This window comes from Oncorhynchus mykiss, chromosome 5 (assembly GCF_057628025.1).
Source record: "Oncorhynchus mykiss isolate SJ-2025 chromosome 5, ASM5762802v1, whole genome shotgun sequence".
Lineage (NCBI taxonomy): Eukaryota > Metazoa > Chordata > Actinopteri > Salmoniformes > Salmonidae > Oncorhynchus > Oncorhynchus mykiss.
This window is the reverse complement of record NC_143026.1, coordinates 60326201-60348597: the sequence shown is the minus strand read 5'-3', so window position 1 is coordinate 60348597 and position 22397 is coordinate 60326201. Positions and strand designations below refer to the sequence as shown.

At 39.7% G+C, this 22397-nt stretch overlaps 1 protein-coding gene across 1 annotated transcript; it reads right to left on the bottom strand.

Moving 5' to 3' along the window:
* Positions 1-812: 812 nt before the first annotated feature.
* On the bottom strand, positions 813-20951 carry LOC110524164 (CTD small phosphatase-like protein 3). The gene is made up of 11 exons (XM_021603552.3): positions 20014-20951; positions 10613-10742; positions 10383-10517; positions 8104-8215; positions 6337-6448; positions 6117-6203; positions 5914-5976; positions 4097-4176; positions 3749-3875; positions 3557-3652; positions 813-2427 (listed from the first exon to the last, which is right to left on the bottom strand). The coding sequence occupies exons 1-11, from the start codon at positions 20113-20115 to the stop codon at positions 2362-2364; spliced, it is 1110 nt and encodes a 369-aa protein (XP_021459227.2). The 5' UTR covers positions 20116-20951; the 3' UTR covers positions 813-2361.
* Positions 20952-22397: the final 1446 nt, after the last annotated feature.

The window sequence follows — 22397 nt, the reverse complement described above, 5'->3', positions numbered from 1 at the left end:
GGCCCGCCCGTTCCCCAGACCTGAATCCAATTGACCTGAATCCAATTGAGCACATCTGGAACATCATGTCTCACTCCATCCACCACAGACTGTCCAGGAGTTGGCGGATGCTTTAGTCCAGGTCTGTGAGGAGATCCCTCAGGAGACCATCCGCCACCTCATCAGGAGCATGCCCAGGCGTTGTAAGGAGGTCATACAGGCACGTGGAGGCCACACACACTGCTGAGCCTCATTTTGACTTGTTTTAAGGACATTACAAAGTTGGATCAGCCTGTAGTGTGGTTTTCCACTTTAATTTTGAGTGTTACTCCAAATCCAGATCTCCATTGGTTGATAAATTTGATTTCCATTGATGTGTGTGTGATTGTCAGCACATTCAACTATGTAAAGAAAAAAGTATTTAATAAGAATATTTCATTGATTCAGATCTAGGATGTGTTATTTTAGTGGTCCCTTTATTTTGAGCAGTGTATAATAAATAGAACGACCTCATCACTGACTTGAAGACTCCTGTTCTATTCATTCTATTTACAGTATATGCATTTAATCCTAACAAACAGGCAAAATCCAGATTGAACATTTTTGAAAATAGGCCCAGCGGATTACATTTGGAATCTCTGAGACATGTAATAAACCAAACAAGTCACGAGTAGGGTACATTAGCCAAACAAAATACAGATTTACTACGTAAACTATAATAACCGTTGTGCAGATTTGAAAAGTGGGTAAACAGGCATCGAATTGAACCCATGCAGAATTTGTATGTAAGAGAAAATGTGCATTTGCATGTGAATTGATGACAATTGCAATCATTAGGAGACTAGTGATTTTCTTTATTGACAAAGATACTTAAGTGGTCTATTGATCAATAGTACATAAATCTAATACTCCCGTTTCAAATTACAAGAGGAGCAATATAAAAGACAGCCTCATTTGTTTGATTGACCACTACTTAATGTTTAGTTTATAAATAGTTCAGAGCAGTCCAAATATCCATACAACAGAATGTACAGCGAATGTGCCGCCCACACGTATTGTTATATTAAATTATGCTAAGAAAAAATGCTACATACTTTCGAGGGATGCAGAATTACTGTTGTTTAAATGTATTCCTTCCATCCAACTTCGTTTTTCCCCCTTCCCCCAACTTTTGTCTTATAGCACAATGAACTTCTCAATCAAATTTCAAGAAAAAAAATAGTAAGGTTCAGCCAACCGCCCACCATAGGCTTTCATAGGATCGCGATGCCACACATACACTTTTCTCCGTACCATGTCACACAGACCATATGGAGCAAATACATCAAAAGCGTAGCCTAAACACCAGGGGGTTTGGGGGCTCTGTTGTGTCCAGATCGAAAACAAATCTGACTTCAATCTTAATAGAAAGTCACCAGCAGGTGATCAATCAAATAAAAACATTATGTCATGCACACCGGTCCACCCAGAGATTTAAAAACAAATCAGTTACTTCAACTTTATTTTTTTATTTGCAAGCATGTAGGTTTCCAAGACATTCTGAAATGAACCTACCCAGACCTTTGTGTCGACAGAAAAGTGACCATGTGCCAACCCCTGAGCGACCGATTTGTGAAGTATGTTGAAACTTAAGGTAAGAGAATAGGGAAACCAACAATAGCCGTCTTTGGGTTGTAACCGCATGTGGGGGGAAACGGAGTAGAATTTCCCATTAGCTTTGGCAAGTCCGTCCGTTGAAAGGATAGATGGGGATATGTTCAAGTTTGACAAGTTAGTTCTTAAAATTAATATTTCCAGGTCAATACATTGTCAGAATTCCATATAAATATACATTTCACAGATTAGTACAAAAAAAAACAAATCAAATAGGCTAACCATGAACGTAATATGTTGGGAGTAGATGCGTGACATTTCTGCAGTGGGCCTACTAAAAAAGGCACTCAAAGGGAGACGATATGCGCGTAAAAATTCCCAGAATTATCCAAACATAAAACTAAATCATGACATTTCTCAAATAAAAGCTGAAAAATACCATTATGGTTCAAGTTGTTTGTTAGTTACAGAAACTGCTCTGGCTGTTGAGGTGATACATACTCTGATTATTTTAGTGACAATATGTAGATCACTTTTAAAAAGCTATTTTCTGTCAATAAATTAGTATGATTAAGTATAAACATTTGAAGTTGCTATTTCAAGTGGTTTTATTTTTTTCTAACTATTAGGAATGTTTTGCTCTGCAGAGTGATAGTGTGGAAACTTATCCCAACTGTACATGTTTGAAATTAACAGGGATCATACAGAAGGGCAAGGATAGTACACAAAGATCCAGTTCATGTTCACAATTAAACACATTCCAGGATAAGGATGATCAGAAGCCTTTTCTCAATCCTCAGAGAGCAATCTGTGAAAGTGGTCCGTCCTCCTCTTCAGTACTTCCCGGAAATCATCCTACAGAAAAATTGTGATTTCAAATTAGTAAACATCAACTATTTCTTTGGTAAGTCAATTGCTGGTGATGTTTCTTTTGGAATACAAGTGGTCTTGAATGACATTTCCAAACATAAAACAAGTTTGACTTGTGGTATTTTGTAGAAGACTGACTAAGTGTTTAGAGATTGACTCAAGGTTTGTTCCTCTGCTTTCTCTACACCCAAGGGAACATGTTTTTCACAAGGATCCCATTGTATATCCACTTCCCGAATTAGAGCTCTGTAGCATGTGAAGTTTGTTTGGTCTTCTAGGATTAAATCCAGTTTGACAAGTATACTGAACATAAATGCAACATGAAACGATTTCAACAATCCTACTGAGTTTATACATAGAAATCATTAAATTGAAATATATTAATTAGGCCCTAATCTATGGATTTTACATGACTGGGCAGGGGTGCAGCCATTGATGGGCATAGGCTCAGTCAATCAGAATGAGTTTTCCCCCAACAGAGAAATATTTGTAATTTTCATCAACTGTCCAGGTGGCTGGTCTCAGACAATCGCATAGCTGAAGAAGCCAAATGGAGATCCGGGGCTGGCCTGGTTACACGTGGTTTGCGGTTGGACTTAATGCCATATTCTCTCAAAATACGTTGGAGACGGCTTATGGTAGAGTAATGAACATTCAATTCTATGGCAACAGCTCTGGTGGACATTCATGCAGTCAGCATGCCAATTGCACACTCCTTCAAAACTTGAGACATCTGTGGCATTGTTGCACATTTTAGAGTGGCCTTTTATTGTCCCCAGCACAAGGTGCACCTGTGTAATGATCATGCTGTTTAATCAGCTTCTTGATATGCCACACCTGTCCGGTAGATGGATTATCCTATCAAAAGGAGAAATGCTCACTAACAGGGATGTAAACAATCTTGTGCACAACATTTGAGAGAAATAAGCTTTTTGTACATATGGAAAATGTATTTCATGAAACATGAGACCAACACTTTACATGTTGGGTTAATATTGTTGTTCAGTATAGGTAGCAAATTATGGAAATGTAAAGATTTCTTTAAAAAAGACAATACCCAAAATAAAAATACTTATGCCCTGTGAGGTGGGATACCAAATCATTGTCAACTTACTGCTCCTGACAGTCTCTCAAGACACGGGATGAGCTTCTGAAGTTCTTTGTCATCGTCATTTCCAGACCAGCTTTTGATGGGAAGCACATTCATCAGCTGCAGAAATAAAGTAGGAAGTTTATTAAAACCACTCTGCATCCAAAAAAACCAAATCATTTTATAATTAAGTGAATAACATCACAGCAAATGTACATGGTAGGGGTACGTGTGTGGAGCGTTGTCCAAAACCACTGTCTTAGCAAGGTCCCTCTCAAGTACACCCAAGTCCTTGACATAGTGCCCCAGAACACAGGTACAGTTCTGTTGATACAAACGGTGTCTATAAAAGGAAAAAAATACAAATAAAAAAAAAGGAGATTAATGCACATTTCAAGTACATCCAAATATCAACTGAAATATGGTCCTCAAATCAGATTATATTGTCAGCCTGTCTCTGGTAAACAAAACTCTGCAGCTACAATATCTCTAAAAAACAATACAGCAAAACAAGTATGGCTAAAATAAGACAGGAACACAAGTTACAATGTTAAATTCTCATACCGAAAAAGCATTCTCTTTGGGTCCAAGATGTCCAGGATTTTCTCTGCATATTCTTTCTTCGCAGATGTATAAACAAACATCTGAAAACAAACACATTTGATATATTTAATTAAATGTCCTTAACCCCCTTGAGTTGGTCCATGCCCCTGCAAAAATCAATTAGCATAATACAAAAATCCCTATACAAATTCATCAGTTTAAACCAGATGTTTTTTTTGTTACATTGAATGCATCTCAATTCAACACATCTGTGGTGAAAGGTGACAGAGCTACAGTGGTGTTTGCCAGACCATGAGACATCCATAAAATTGGTCACCTCACAAAATCGTCTGTAGCGTCCAAACGGTTTGGCCTACAAACTATTACAACCCCTCTATGGAAAGACTCTCACAAACACGATGGTGTTCAGAAAGTATTCAGACGCCTCGACTTTCTCCACATTCTAAAATGTATTATATTGTTCCCCCCCCCCTTATCTACACAATACCCAATAGTGACAAAGTAAAAACAGGTTTTTCATATATATAAACAGATATCACATTTACATAAATACTCAGACCCTTTACTCAGTACTTTGTTGAAGCACCGTTGGCAATGATTACAGTCTTGAGTCTTCTTGGGTATGACTACAAGCTTGGCACACCTGTATTTGGGGAGTTTCTCCCATTTTCTTCTGCAGACCCTCTCAAGCTATGTCAGGTTGGATGGGGAGCATTGCTGCACAGCTATTTTCAGGTCTCTCCAGAGGACATTCCGAGAATTTACCCAAAACCACTCCTGCATTGTACTGGCTGTGTGCTTAGGGTCGTTGTCCTGTTGGAAGGTGAACCTTTGCTCCAGTATGACTTCCTGAGCACTCTGGAGCAGGTTCTCATCAACGATCTCCCTGTACATTGCTCTGTTCAGCTTTTCCTTGATCCTGACAAGTCTTCCAGTCCCTGCTGCTGAAAAACATCCCCACAGCATGATGCTGCCAAAACCATTCTTCACTGAAAGGGCTGGTGCAAGGTTTCCTCCAGACATGACGCTTGGCATTCAGGCCAAAGAGTTCAATCTGGGTTTCATTAGACCAGAGAATCTTTTTTCTCATGGTCTGAATCCTTTAGGTGCCTTTCGGCAAAGTCCAAGCAGGCTGTCATGTGCCATTTACTGAGGAGTGGCTTCCATCTGGCCACTCTACCATAAAGGCCTGATTGGAGAACCTTCCAGAAGGACTACCAATCTCCACAGAGGAACTCTTGAGCTCTGTTAGAGTGACCATCGGGTTCTTGGTCACCTCCCTGACCAAGGCCCCCCCCCCCCCCCCCCCCCCCCCGATTGAGTTGGAACTACCAAAACCTATTTTCATTTAAGAATGGAGGCAACTGTGACCTTAAAATGCTGCAAAATTGCATCTTGTCTCAGAGCTCTACTGACAATTCCTTTGACCGCATGGCTTGGTTTTTGCTCTGACATGCACTGTCAACTGTGGGACTTTATAGACAGGTGTGTGCCTTTCCAAAGCATTTCCAATCAATTGAATTTACCACAGGTGGACTCCAATCACATTGTATTTACATCTTAAGGATGATCAATGGAAACAGGATGCACCGGAGGTCAATTTCAAATCTCACACCAAATGTTTTGAATACTTATTTACATAAGGTATGTTTTTTAAAACATTTGCAAAAAAATTCTAAAAACCTAACAAAATGTGGAAAAAGTCAATGGGTCTGAATACTTTCCGAATACGCTGTAGCTTAGTAGAACCCCCACAATGGCTGATATATATATACATAGCACACATAAGAACTTAGCAATCAAGCCTAGAAGCATACCTCAAAATGTTTGGTCATGGCTTCCAGAAATTCTTTCACATGTGGTCGTAGAATCACGTAGACCTATTGAGTTAAGAGAAGATATTACAATCTTCTCTGTTACTGTCATTATAAAACAGGCATTCATTCTATCTAAACATTTCTTTAAAATAAACTCAACACCAGTCATTACAAGTCTAGAAGGAACTGGTTGATTCACTCACCTTGTACGGATTGTCCTGGAAACATGTGCGGAAGGTATACTCTGCATCCTCAATCACATTCAGAGAGCTGTACATGAGTGTTTCATCCTAGAACACAGAAATAATTCCAAACAATTGGTACCACAGTGTTTGATTTAACACATAAAATAAATATTCATATAAAAATCAGGTAAATGCTTTGTTTAGTCACTGAACTCAAAAAGTTAAACCCAACACTCACCAGATCTAAAACTAGCGTAGCTTGGGGAGTACTCCTCGTCTTAGGTGGAATGTCTCTTATGCAGGGTTTGGATTGCTGGCACTTGGATGGAATGTTCTTCATGAAAGAGAAGCTAAAGACAACAATGCAACAGATTCAAATTACTTTCAGGACAAGGGAGAGAGTCCTCCAGAACCACGGACAATAGGAAAGCGATTCTGGGCAGTGGATTATTTCAGAGGTGCATCACAAAGCAGGAACTATTAAGTCGGTCAGGCTGGCCAGCTAACTTGTAAGTTATTTGATACCATTTTGGTGGTTTGTTGATAACTCTTTGATCCTGCATTTTAATATAACCCAATAGGTGATTCAACTCAATAAGTAGACATTGGATTTAATAAAATATGTTATGGCGTGCAGAAGGGATGCACCAATATTTTTTTCTGACACAGATAACCAATATTTTTTCCTGATACAGGTAACTGATATTTTCAATTTTAGCGGCCTTTTAAGCACTCGAGTACAGTTAAATAGTTAACACACACATGGACGCAGCGGTCTAAGGCACTGCATCTCAGTGCAAGAGGCGTCACTACAGTCCCTGGTTCGAATCCAGGCTATATCACATCCGGCCTTGATTGGGAGTCCCATAGGGCGGCGCACAATTGGCCTAGCGTCGTCCAGGTTTGGCCCGGGAAGGCAGTCATTGTAAATAAGAATTTGTTCTTAACACACACACACACCAAAAAGTTATTTTATTGCCATTTACTAAATGTCCCCAATTACCAGTAAAACAATCAAAACCTATTTCTTTCACTTACTCGCTGTTTCATTGTTCAGTCATTTCATTCTCAACCAGGATTTCATCATACATGTCAAGCAGTGAAGTTTCAGCTGTCTGTCTATGGCCTCTCTTCCTCGTTGCGCACTGTCACTGTGTCCATTTCCATCTTGTCCAGTTGTTTACGTGAAATGTTACATACACTTTGCTTCTTGTCTGTGTCAAAGTAGCGGTCCTTGTACTTAGCATCGAGCATGGTGACAACACAGTAAAAAGGCTCAGAGAGAATACCACCGAATCGCTTGTTCACAGCCTTCAGTACTTTTGTAAGTTTTAACCCCACGGTCTGTGTCGGCAGTTTTGTTGAGCAGGCGTTTCAATGCCATGACAGAGGGTATCACGTCTGCTGCAGACACAATTAATTATCTTATTTCTCAAGTCAGTGCGATTGGTGATAGGTGTTCATGTTTCCAAGTTTCAAACATGTTCTCAAATGCCATTGAAATGGCAGCAGCGGTAAGAGAACTAGCACATTCTTGAGCATGGAATATGGCTTGCCTCAGTACGTAATCCTCGTCGACCCACTGTGCTGTCAGACTCAGCATGCTCATAGGGCTGACATCGCTGGTCAAAATGTCAGTCGTGACGCCCATAGCAAGTAGCATAATGAATTCCATTATTTTGCCGTTAATGGATTTTTCCTGAGTTGTCTCGCTGAAATTTTCTTACTCTTTCAAATGACTGCTCAACCTGAACTTATTAAGTTGTTGGAAGTGTGCACTTAGTATTTTTCTGCTTTTGTTCTGTGTAGCGCTGTATTCTTCATGGCGTCATTATGTCATCTACCTACGTTATTCGCATCAGCTTTGACATCGTTTTTTTGTCATTTTTAAGCTAATATCAGCCGATTCCGATATGCTCACCGATATATTGTGCATCCCTAGAGTGCAGCCCTATAATTGTATTCCACAGCACCAAGAACACAATATAAAAATGGCATAACTCACGGGCTGAAAGTGTCATTGCAGTCCTCATCTCCAGCGAGAAGGCTAATGGAACCATAGCCAAACACACACTGCTCTGGGCTCATCACATCACCACTGCTGGGGGTTCTCACATCTGAATAGGAAAAAACTGCCTTGATTATAATGAATAGGACTCATTCACCCTGGTATATGACTAGACCAATTAAGATGTTACTGTGCTGACCTCATCCACTCTTGCCTCAAGAATCACAGAATGACATGCATGTTTGATAAACAATGCAAGTCCTTGCTAGCCTATACAGTAGTTTGTTAACCTGTTAGATCTCTAGGGGCGCTATTTCATTTTTGGATAAAAAACGTTCCCGTTTTTGTCACGAAAAGATGCTCGACTATGCATATTCTTGACGGTTTTGGAAAGAAAACACTCTGAAGTTTCAGAATCTGCAAAGATTTTGTCTGTAAGTGCCCCAGAACTCATTCTACAGGCGAAACCAAGATGATGCATCAACCAGGAATTAGCAGAATTTCTGAAGCTCTGTTTTCCATTGTCTCCTTATATGGCTGTGATTGCGCAAGGAATGAGCCTACACTTTCTGTCGTTCGCCCAAGGTCTTAGCAGCATTGTGACGTATTTGTAGGCATATCATTGGAAGATTGACCATAAGAGACTACATTTTCCAAGTGTCCGCCTGGTGTCCTGCGTGGAATTCGGTGCGCAATTGCCAGCTGCTCGTACTTTTCCATTTGATATAGGGGAGAAACCATGTGTCCAAGAACGATGTATCAATGAAGAGATATGTGAAAAACACCTTGATGATTGATTCTAAACAACGTTTGCCATGTTTTCAGTCGATATTATGGAGTTAATTTGGAAAAAAGTTCGCGTTTTGAGGACTGAATTTTCGGATTTTTTTTGGTAGCCAAATGTGATGTATAAAACGGAGCTATTTCTAATACACAAAGAATCTTTTTGGAAAAACTGAGCATCTGCTATCTAACTGAGAGTATCCTCATTGAAAACATCAGAAGTTCTTCAAAGGTAAATTATTTTATTTGAAGGCTTTTATGTTTTTGTTGAAATGTTGCGTGCTGGATGCTAACGCTAATGCTAACGCGAAATGCTAACGCTAGCTAGCTACTTTTACACAAATGATTGTTTTCCTATGGTTGAGAAGCATATTTTGAAAATCTGAGATGAGTGTTGTTTACAAAAGGCTAAGCTTGAGAGATGGCATATTTATTTCATTTCATTTGCGATTTTCATGAATAGTTAACGTTGTGTTATGCTAATGAGCTTGCTGATAGATTTACACAATCCTGGATACAGGGGTTTTTTCATAGCTAAACGTGACGCAGAAAACGGAGCGATTTGTCCTAAACAAATAATCTTTCAGGAAAAACTGAACATTTGCTATCTGAGAGTCTCCTCATTGAAAACATCTGAAGTTCTTTAAAGGTAAATGATTTTATTTGAATGCTTTTCTGTTTTTTTGTGTAAATGTTGCCAGCTGAATGCTAATGCTAAATGCTACGTTAGCCATCAATACTGTTACACAAATGCTTGTTTTGCAATGGTTGAGAAGCATATTTTGAAAATCTGAGATGACAGTGTTGTTAACAAAAGGCTAAGCTTGAGAGCTAGCATATTTATTTCATTTCATTTGCGATTTTCATGAATAGTTAACGTTGCGTTATGGTAATGAGCTTGAGTCTGTATTCACGATCCCGGATCCGGGATGGGGAGACCAGAAAGGTTAATTTGAAACTGACAAATGACAGTTTCTCTGTAAACAAAAAGGGCTACCCAATGGACCCCAGAAAGTGCCAAATCATGATGGCCTATTCTCCAAGACGAAGAAAGTATGTTCTGCTTTACACAAAACATTTCTATCCGAACGCTGTGAAAAACTGCACACCCATGTACTAGCCTCTGGTCTTTCAGGCGGACTATTCCACCTAATAAATCAAATCTAATTTTGTCACATGCACTGAATACAACAGGTGTACCTTACCGTAAAATGCTTACTAACAATGCAGTTCAAGAAATCGAGTTAAGAAAATATTTACTAAATAGTGTTTCTTATTATTATCCAAAAGTAACAAGAAAATTACATAACAACGAGGCTATATACAGGGGCTACCTGTACCGAGTCAATGTGCGAGGGTAGCGACTATGCATAGATAATAAACAGCTAGTAGCAGCAGTATAAAAACACTTTTGGTCCTCGACACTTTTGGTCCTCGACTTGGCGCTCCGGTACCACTTGTGTGGAAGTATGCAATTTTGAGCCTATACTTACTTTCCTTGGTAGGAGTGAGGAAACGGACAACGGGGGAGTAAATATTTCGCACAGTGGAATTGAGGGGAAAGGAGGGGTTTAGCTCCGACAACACCCGGTGATGGCGCACATTAACGGGGGTCTTGAAGTCCAGATCTAGAAATGTATACAGAATGAGTCAGTCAGTATTGAGTTGCCATTTTGAAATAAATGTCAATAGAGCAATTGCATTCACCAAAATTAACAGGTACCTTCTCTTTCTTCATAGTCTGGGGCTGCCACCCTTTTCCTCCCACGCCCTTGTACAAGAGGGCGCTTTGTAGAGGTGGGGATATCATCAGAGTAGAGTGACTGGTCGTATAGCTGTTGTACCTCTTCATCCTACACACAGAAAATATAATTGAGACAACAGTATGAAAAAGTAGCCAAAAGTTCTCAAAAGGATCAGAATGCCCCCCCTACAGCTAAATGACGTAGAGAGCAGAGACTAACCGATTGACGGCCAAGTTAGCTACCAAAGCCTGCTAATTTTAGCCCTACTAGCCTGCATTAGGTTAGCCCTACCAACCTGCATGAGTCAGCCTGTTGCTATCAACACCTAGCTTACATTAAACTAAACTAAATTTTAGAAAATACATAAACACCATCTAACCAGTTAGCCAGCAAGCCTAGCCTGGCAGGCCGCCCCAGCCTAGCCACCCGCCCAGCCAGCCTAGCTAGAGAACAACCACAGACGAGATTAGTTATAAATATATTTGGAAACACTAGGCAGGAACCCACAGAACACAAAAAATGCCAGCAGATAAAGTAGAGAAATCGACTTACTGATTGACTTAGCTACCAAAGTCAAAGAGCCAAGGAGAAGCAGCTAGCTAACCAATAGGATATAGGTTACAGGCTTCACATTAACACTAAGCACAGAACCTGGTTTCTGTCAGAATATCATTCCCCAACCCTGCCTTCCACTGGTTATATTAAGCCATCAAAGTCCTCCGGGGTGAAACGCGCACCACATACAGTAGAAGTGAGCATGGTCCTCCTACTCCAATACTCTAGCTTCAACCGGACAAACCGTTCCGACTTCAGTTTACTTCTCATTTTTGGGCCATAAACAAGTCGTACTCCCTTCCTTGTAGGTAGTACAGCACTAGTTACAAATGAAAACTACTCTAACACTCACTCGCTCGACTACCAAACACACAGGACATGGTTTCATTGTGGATGTACATAGTAGCTTACCAGCGCCAACACTTGGTTTGGAATGTAATTACATGTTAGCATGGCTAGTAGCTAACATTAGCAAGCTGGAACTAGCTTCTCTTTTTTTTAGCAAGCTGGACCTAGCCTTTTTATTATTTTTATTTTATTTTATTAACAACAAATCAATACATAAAGCACATGAGGGAACAGAAGCATACATAGATTACAAACAATGGACAATCGAGCTAGGGGGTACAATATCACAAGGACCATAACCTCTGGGGGCCGTATTTCATTTTTGGATGAAAAACGTTCCCGTTTTAAACAAGATATTTTGTCACGAAAAGATGCTCGACTATGCATATAATTGACAGCTTTGGAAAGAAAACACTCTGACGTTTCCAAAACTGCAAAGATATTGCCTGTGAGTGCCACAGAACTAATGCTACAGGCGAAACCAAGATGACATTTCATACAGGAAGTGAGCCAGATTTTTGAGGCGCTGTGTTCCAATGTCTCCTTATGGCTGTGAATGCGCAAGGAGAGAGCCTACACCTTGTTGTTTCCCCAAGGTGTTTGCAGCATTGTGACGTATTTGTAGGCATATCATTGGAAAATTGACCACAAGAGACTACATTTACCAGGTGTCCGCTGGGTGTCCTCCGTCGAAACTATTGCGTAATCTCCAGGTGTGCGCATTTTTCCATTTTGAACAGAGGAGAAACCAAACTGCCAGGAGTGACTTATCATCGAATAGATATGTGAAAAACACCTTGAGGATTGATTCTAAACAACGTTTGCCATGGTTCTGTCGATATTATGGAGTTAATTTGGAAAACAGTTTGCGTTATGACTGAATTTTCAGGTTTTTTCTCAGCCAAACGTGAACAAAACGGAGCGATTTCTCCTTCACAAATAATATTTTTGGAAAAGCTGAACATTTGCTATCTAACTGAGAGTCTCCTCATTGAAAACATCCGAAGTTCTTCAAAGGTAAATAATTTTATTTGAATGATTTTCTTGTTTTAATGCTATGCTAGCTACCAATACTCTTACACAAATGCTTGTGTAGCTATGGTTGAAAAGCATTTTTTGAAAATCTGAGATGACAGTGTTGTTAACAAAAGGCTAAGCTTGTGAGCTAATATATTTATTTCATTTGCGATTTTCATGAATAGTTAATGTTGCGTTATGGTAATGAGCTTGAGGCTATAATTACGCTCCCGGATACGGGATTGCTCATCGCAACAGGTTAAGGGACATACAATTCTAACAGCTTTTTTGTTAGTAGAGCATATAACCGTCTTAAAATACAGTTCAATTTCTTTTTGTAGGGTACAAAAATATAGTTCTGTTTGTAAATTTACATTTATGTATATGAAATTTGGCCCAAAGAATAATTAAATTAATTACAATAAAAATGTTTCAGCTTATGTATGTTGTATGTAAAGAATCGAAACTGTACATCTCTCCACAAATGATAAACCTACTGATGTCTTGCCACAGTTCTTACATGAATACAATGCCAAAAAAGATGCAGCACTGTTTCTGGGTGGTCATTACAAAAGGAGCAATTTGAGTTTGTTTTCCTTAAACTTCTTCAAATAGTGGTTGGCAGGATAATATTTATGAATAATGTTAAAGGAAACTTCCTTAATTTTGTTAACATGTGTGGGGCAACATCCAAACTTTTTTCCAACAGATATTATCAATAAATCCATTCCAATAAGGCATGACATAATGTATAGATACAACATCCTGCTGAAACAAGGTTCGTATCGCTCTGTTGTTGAATGGACCAAAAGAAACAAATCTTTCCTACTGATGAATCAACAGAGTCAATAGAAGGTAGGCTCTGAGGGTCACGTTCCTGAATAACATAGCAACACCTGAGGGAATGGCATCTAAAACAATTGCAAAATCTTTAGGTGTTACAGGGACCTTGTAAAGTGATAAGAATTCTTTGTAACTGAGTAAAAGACCCTCTGCATTTACCAGTTGGCTCACCAATAGGATATTATTTCAGAACCAATATTCTAAAAACAAAGAAGTATTTTTATACAATATATCCCGATTATTCCATATATAATATCTGTGTGGAGAAAATTTGTGTTTATAAATTAAGGACCATGACAAGAAAACCTGCCGATGAAAAGCAGAAAGTTGCACTGGAACTTTGTCAATATTAAAATTGCAAAACAACATGAAATTAAGGCCACCAAAAGTAGAGAAGACATGATGAGGAATACAATTCCAGATAGAAGTGGGTCTTCTTAGGAATTGTTTTATCCAATTGGTCTTAAAGGTATTATTTAAAGTAGTAAAGTCCAGAAAATTCAGTCCACCATTCTCATAAGTGTTCATTACAACAGTTTTCCTAATGTAATGGGTGCGGTTTCTCCACAGAAAGTTGAAAAGCATCTGGTCTATCTCCTTGCTTATTTTACTGTCAAGATATAAAAGATAAGAGCACCATATGTTAGTCTAGAGATACCGCCGGCCTTGGTTATTAGGACTCTACCTTTTAAAGGTAAGTCCCTCTGTAGCCATTGATTTAGCTTCTTGTGTTTTTTTTTTTAATAAGATGGTTAAAATTTAGTAAGCCTCTAGACTTCTGATCCTTTGTAATGGCTATGCCTGAATATGTAAGTTCTTATTTTACTGGAATACCATAATATGAAGGTGTCACACAATCTTTAACAGCTATGAGTTCACATTTATTAATGTTAAGATATTGACCAGACGCTTTGGAAAAGGATTGTATCACATTGATCGATATGGGAATTTGGTTAACGTCTTTCAGAAAAAGTGTAGTATCAGCCAGCTGGCTTGTAATAATTTCTTTACCAGCTATGGAAATACCTTGTACAGGACTATTATTGAAAGAATTTGCAAGAAGTTTGGTGATTAATAAAAACAGGTACGGAGAGAGAGAGGAATTGGGCAAGGTTGTCCTAACTTTTTATGGCTGCAGGGGCAGTATTGACTAGCTTGGATGAAAAGGTGCCCATTGTAAACAGCCAGCTCCTCAGTCGCTAATATATACATATTATTATTAGTATTGGATATAAAACACTAAAGTTTCCAAAACTGTCCAAATATTGTCTGTGGGTATAACAGAACTGATATTGCAGGCGAAACCCAGAGGAAAATCAAAGCAGGAAGTGGCTTCTGTTTTGAAAACTCCATGTTCTATAGCCTCCCTTTGCTGGATTTAAAGGGATATGAACCAGATTCCTTTTCCTATCGTATCCTCAAGGTGTCAGTCTTCAGACAGTTTCAGGCTTTTATTTTGAAAAATGAGCCAGAAAGATAACATCGCGTCAAGTGGTCACATGAGTTTTGCTCGCGCAACAGAGTTTGGATACGTATTGCTTTTCCCTCTCCTACTGTGAAAGACATTTGCAGTTGATATATTATCGATGATATATTTTAAAAACAACCTGAGGATTGATTATAAAAAACATTTCACATATTTCTGTGGACATTATGGAAACTATTTGGAATTTGTCTGCGTTGTCGTGACCGCTTTTCTTTGGATTTCTGAACATACCTCCGTTTGTTTGGCGTGTTATTTTGGATATAAAAAAATCATCTTTATGGAACAAAAGGAACATTTGTGTAACAGTCTCGCGAGTGAAAACATCTGAAGATCAAAGGTAAAAGATTAATTTGATCGCTTTTCTGATTCGTGACCAAGCTACTTAATGCTAAGCGTACATAAGGTTTTGTCGTGCGATCGATAAACTTACAAACGCTTGGATTGCTTTCGCTGTAAAGCATAATTTCTAAATCTGACACGATAGATGGATTAACAAAAGGCTAAGCTGTACCTATATTGCACTTGTGATTTCATGAATATAAATATTTATAGTAATATTTATTGAATGTAGCGCTATGCTATTCTGCGGTTGTTGATGACACTTAGTGGGATTGCAGCAATAACACGTTAACTCAAATCTAGGTGAGGTGCCATATTTCAATTTGATAGAGCTGTTACCATTTGCATAGAGAGGCTTAATAGCCTTACAGAGAAATTCCCCAAAGCCAAGTCTCAAGGGAGTGGAAGAGAAACCGATGCTCTACTGTGTCAAATGCTTTATAAAAATCTAAAGAAATAATATGAAGCTATCCTCAGTTATTAGGTCTGAGTAGTCAAGTATGTCTAATACTAGTCTGACATTGTTAGAAATATGTCTGTTCCTCATGAAGCCAGACTGTGTTTCATCAATGATTGCATCCAGGACTTCTTTAATTATTTTTGCAAGTAGTAAGGCTAATTAAGACGACAAATTGGACGCCAGTTATCAATGAGCAGCACTTCTTTTTTAGGATTAGGTATTAGTGTTATTAACCTCTAACTCATTATAAGGGAAGTTATCTTAATGATCACCTTTTCCTCCTCAGCTCTTCTGGTCTCAAATTTAAAGAGCTCCCAGTTCTTGCAATAAGATTTTTCTTCACAAGCCCTTTCCCAAAAGTGTGAGAGCAGATCTTTAACCATATCATTATTTAATAATGAGCTATTTAGCTTCCAGTAGGATGCGCTACCAAGGTTAGTATCAGGGGTAAATATTTTGATATCAATGTAAATAGCCCTATGGTCTGTGAGGGGAGTAGTACAAACATTTGTAGTAACACACTCACTATCAATACATTTGGATATAAGCCAAAAATCTATTCTGGATTGTCTGGAACCTGTTTTGTTACTCCAAGTGAATGATCTGTCGGCCAGAAACCTCTCTCTCTCCATATATCAGTAAGATCAAATTTTTCCATAAAAAGTATTAAACTCAAATTCTGATTGGTTGGCCTACCTGGCGGCCATTTATCAGTTGAATTATCTATTGTAATGTTAACCTCTACGCACGGAACCCGGTAGCGGGATGAAACTCGACAACATACGAAGTGTCTCATGTTTCGAAAGCCTAGAATCTTGCTAATCCAACTGCGTTGTCAGATTTAAAAAAGGATTTACTGCGAAAGAATACGATGCGATTATCTGATAGAGCCCCATAAAAAAACAACTATTTCAACCAGCACAGGCGTAACAAAATCACAAACTGCAATAAAATAAATTGTTTACCTTTGACAATCTTCCTCTGTTTGCAATCTCAATGCTCATTGTTACACAATGAATGGTCTTTTGTTTGATAAAATCCACTTTTATAGCCTAACACGAAACATTTTGTGAACCGCTTGTGTCGTGAATTCCGTCTCATTCCATTTGACGACACATTCGAGGTAAATACACACACAAAACGGGACTTGTCCAGTCATGTTTGGTTTCATTGCAATCAACTGGTTTGTTTGGTATTAGTGTTATTGGTTGTGTTACAACTGGTTTGTAACACAACCAAACCTGATGGGTCATTTTGCGGGACGTATTGACGGAAAGAAACCGATTTGAAGACAACAAGTAATGACATCATTGTGCACCAATGATTTGCCCGCTGTTGTTTCGCTGATTGACTGTATTTTAACCCAATGACCACTGATCGTCTCGAAATCTAGCTGGGTAGATAGCCAATGAGCTGAGGTAAACGGCAATATGTAATGTTTATGTGTTGGAAGACCAACCCATGTAGTAAACTCCGGCGTAAAGAGGTTCATTCGCAATTGACGATTCATACCGGAAGGAACAAAGCATGTTGCGTACAGCATTGTTTTGGTAAAGCGCATATTTGCCCTCATGTTTTTCACTGAAATTGACCCCATCATCCTATCTGAATGGTTGTTTTGTCTTGTTCATTTTAAAGATGATGAAACAATAAAAAGAAATGTTTTTTTTCCATTGTATTATCTAAACCAGATCTATTGTGTTATATTCTCCTACATTCAATTCACATTTACACAAACTTCAGTGTTTTCTTTCAAATGGTACTAAGAATATGCATATCCTTGGTTCTGTGCCTGAGCTACAGGCAGTTTATTTTTGATTTATTTTACCTTTATTTAACTAGGCAAGTCAGTTAAGAACAAACCCCAGGGTAGCCTAGTATGTCTTCAGATGGAAATTGAAAAAAGTACCTCTAAGAGGTTAAGTCCCCTCCTGTCAATAATAACGAATTGGGAAATTCAGATAACCAATGAAGTATATATATATTTCTCTATAGATTCAAGCAACTCGTCATTCCGAGTGTAGAATAGTGGTCATGTTTGGTGTTGTACCCGTAGAAGTTTACAGTAATGAGCGTAATGTCATTGTAACTGATCACAAGACAGATAAAGTGACCAAAGGGGTCACATTCCGAGTGTAGAATATTACCACCAAAGGTATTTTTCATTGTAGTGACACCAGCAGAGCGTTCAGATCCATGGGAAAGCCAAATATTGTTGCCCCACTGTTACTTCCATAAGTTGGCATCAGCCGAAATTGAGTGAGACTCTTGAAAGAAAAGCTCAAATCTGTTTGAAATTGCAAATAAAAATAAGGTATTGCGCTTCACATTGTTTCGTAACCCCCTAGCATTAGAGAAACTATAGACAAAGACAACACAACAAAGATTATATAAAAGTATAAACTGTAGTAGGATGAGTCAAAGACGTAGGAGCAGTGAACGTAAACGATAAGGAACCGAGATCTGCACCATTTAAGTCAATTTAAATTGAAAATAGCTTATTCCATAACGTTTGAGCTAGACGTTATCTGGCTTTTAAATTCAACTGAAAATTATGTTCAAGACCAAACCAAGGGTTCTTGTAGTAAGAGAGACTAAAAACCCTCTTTAGTGTAATCAGGAACTATTCTGAGAAATAAAAAACAAATAATTTAAATAAAAGGGTACCTACTATTTTAAGTGCATATGAAAGCTGATCATAAAATAATTGAATAAAATATGTTTCACATAAAACGTTCCTAAGACCTTTTTTGGAAATAAGTATTAATAACTAAATGGAGCAATAACTGTGTAAAGTCAGAGCAGACCTGTATGCCCTTTAAAACATTATCTTAGTTACGGTATACATTCAACAAAAAAAAATCTTTGTAAGTTTGTAAACAAAATGAGGTCTTCTGGTCATACAAGAACAAACTAATACATTGAAATACCTGAGTATTCCTGAAAAATAGTCACCTGATGCTTGTTAGGTAAACAACATAAGGAAAATGAGAATACCATGGCTGAAACCATCAACCTGTTCCTTCTAGTGAGATTTTAGGGAGGAATATGGATTTCTGAACCGTTGATGAAGCCTCGTCCTCCGAGGAAGTAAGCAGCCTTTCCCTAATTTCGTGCTATCTTGATCGTTGGCCACAACTTGTTCCTTCTTTCTAGGTCCTCCGGGCTGAGATGCTCGGCGAAACGCATATCATGGCTCTGAAGGAAGGCGTTCTTCCTAGCAGCTTTCCAGACAGCATCCCTGTAGAATCTGGCAGTGAAGAGGATGATGATACCGCTAGGTCTTGAATCGTTTTGCTGTTGCTTCTTGCCGAGGCGATGCACAACGTTGATGGTATCACCAACTTTGTTCTTCTCTGCAGGCAAAACTTCTTGGCAGATACAGATAGCCTCTCCTCGCAAATCTTCATTCTCCACTTCTGGCAAGCCGTAGAGTCGCAGGTTCCATTTTCTTGTGTATTGTTCCAGATCAGTGAGACGTCACCACATGCAAACTCCAGTCTTTTTCAAGCCTTCGATAACCATGGTGTTCGCGCCTACCATTTTCTCAATGGCGTCACAACTGGAGTTGATGAGTAAGGAGAGGGTAGCCACGATGTCAGAGTTCATGTTGGGTTTTTTGGAGGGTGGAGGTTTGCACGGAGTAACCGGTAAAGAGGGGAATTCGTCATCTTCAACAGCATTCGAAAGCATGATATTATCCATAGGCCAAGCGTAGTTATGGCAGTTGTCTATAAGCACGTTTCTCTCTTGTTGACTAGCAATAGAACAGCTAACTTCTGCCTTTTTTTGTCACGACTTTGCATGGACATGCCGAAATAAATGATCCAATTATCATTCCAGTCACAGGAAAGGTCTTGAACAAATAAAAATAATGACTTAAGGTTTTTATTTTTTTTCCACAATCTTTCTGAAGTTTGGTACGGAGCTCGGTTAAAAAAAGCGTCTGTTCAAGCCGCCATTGGGCACCATCTCAATTGTTTTACTTTTCGAATTGTACAAACATAGCTAGGGGTCGTCACAAGTTACCACAGCCAAAGACTAAACCCACCTATTTCTACAATCTCTCTCATAATAATCTGACTATAAACCTTAACCACACTGCCAACCTTATTAATAACCTTAACTGAAGACCAAAAATAGTGTTTTCATAAATCTTTACGATATAACCAATTTGACAACCTTTAGCTAGCTAACGTTAAACCAGTTAGCTATCAAGCTCCTATGCCAGTTAGCTACTGTGGTTTGTTCGCCAACGATAGTGCGTAACACGCATTCGAAGTTCTCATATTAAGCCAAGCAATTTTGGCAAAACAAGTTTCTCGACTTACCTTTTGAGTTACGTTCCGCGCCTCTCTCTTTGAGTTCCACCGACCATTAAACCGTGCTGATGAAGGGTCAGCAATACTTCGAGACCGAAGTTTCATCTTCATGAACTGAAATGTGTTGTGTAGCTACACAAACATTACTCGTTATACAGCTCGTGAAAATAATCATGTGCCTACTCAAAATGTCGATAGGAAAAACCAGTTCCTGTTTGTGATTGTCTGTCGTCTCCAATTCGTTCTTGTGCCGTATTTTTTTTTTTTTTTTTTATCTACCGGAAAGGTTCACACAAAGAGAGTACAGTAGGAAGATAGGCAGAAACTGCTTCTCCGATATAAATCCCCGATCACGTTTGTAGGCGATGTTGGTTATCTAAACTCATGCGCAGAATATGTTATCGGGTCTAACGGTCGTCTCTCGCCCAACTGTGCATGTAAAGGCCGGAAAATCAAAGGCACTCTGTCGATATAAAATATATTTTTGACAAAAATTAGATTGGAGTATTAACATGTTCAACTACTTAAGGCATTGGCTCGAATCTAGGTTGTGCCTTTACATTTCTAGAAAATTAAGGAAGAATTGTTCACTTCTCTCATTGACTTCTCAATCTCCAAACCCTGACCTGGTCTGCTTGTTGTTTTACAAGCGTTCCCGGAAGTCTTGCGATGTTGCGCCTCTGTGTTTAGAAACTCCGTTCTTTACAGCTGCTGTGGGATACTCTTTTCATGCTACTTCGATACGAAGTGATTTTCGCTAACCCGAACCCCCTTCTTGACATTAACCTCAGTCTCCTAACCTGCTACGAAAAAGTCACTTCAGTATCGAAAAGGTATGAAAAGAGTGTTTCCCCTATGGAAAGAGAGCCCATGACACAACTTCTGCTTTTGGATGTTAACAAGGCGACACTCAGAGATAATAGAGAACACATCGTGGATATAACCCTTTTTAGCATGGGCATGGTCATTGAGGACTTCCACCATGCTTCTGCCATTTTAAAGTAGTCAATTAGGTGGGGATTCCAATGGGTTGTAGCCTCAAAGGTGCTGCCCATGCCGTCACAGACACTATAATGGCACCGATATAAAGATTAATACTTTATCTTATGGCGACACTCCTAATGTAGCAAGCATAAAATAAATGCCTGAATCTTCTATTTCGCTTGAGGGTCTATGCTAGTCACTCAATGGGATATCCTTCCGCCTGGCGGCAGGATGAGTCGAGATATTAATATCAGAGTAATTTCATGCCAAGGGTGTGATGTGCATGCCCCCACCCCCTGTAAATACCTGGGAGTGTAGCATCACTTCCTCTTTTCATCCCTCAGCTACGCATGTGTTGAGTATACTCCATTTTGGGCGATGCTTGCTCTTTGCCGAATAGTGAGTCCCATAGGGCGGCACACAATTGGCCCAGTGTCGTCCGGGTTAGGGGAGGGTTTGGCCGGGGGGCTTTCCTTGGCTCATCGCGCTCTAGCGACTACTTGTGGAGGGTCAGGCACCTGCAAGCTGACTTCAGTCACCAGTTGAACAGTGTTTCCTCCGACACATTGGTGCGGCTGGCTTCCGGGTCACGCAAGCAGGTGTTAAGATGCAGAGCGGCTTGGTGGGTCATGTTTCAGAGGATGCATGACTCGACCTTCGCCTCTCACGAGCCCATTGGGGAGTTGCAGCGATGAGACAAGATCGTAACAACCAATTGGATATCACAAAATTGGGTGAGATAAAGGGGTTAAAAATAAGAACAAAAGAGAGAGGAACACACAGTGCCCCCTCTGGTTCTCGATATCCACCCCCCCCAGCTTGGCCTAGATGCCCTGGCCCACCAGTGGCTGATTCAATCGATCCTGGACAGAATCAGGGAAATGGGTCACCAGGTCCTTCTGATTGCCCCGAGATGGCCATAACGCCACTGGTTCAGAACAATACTGTCACTCCTAGCGGGGACAGCATGGGAACTACCTCGGAAGCCGGGCCTATTGTAACAGGCGGCATCCGAATCCCTCCGGCCTGCAGCTGTGGGCCTGGCCGCTGAACAGCGAAAATGGTCTGGTTTACATCTGAGCCCTCTGTTGTTAACATCGTACAGACTGCCAGGAACCCGTCTACCATGTCAACCTATGACACAATGTGGCACATGTTCTGCCAGTGGTGTGAGGAGCAGCGGCTTGCTCCAGAATCTTGCGGCATAAAAACCGTGGTCCAGTTCTTGAGGTCTTTGTTCAATGCTGGCAGGGCTGCATCCACACTTAAGGTGTACGCAGCATGTCATGATGAAGAGCAAGAGGGCCCACTTGACAGCCATCCGCTCATGGCAAGGTTTCTTAAGGGAGTCTGTCGATTACGTGCCTAAAGAGCCTCCTCAGTTCCCAAATGGGATTTGGATCTGGTTC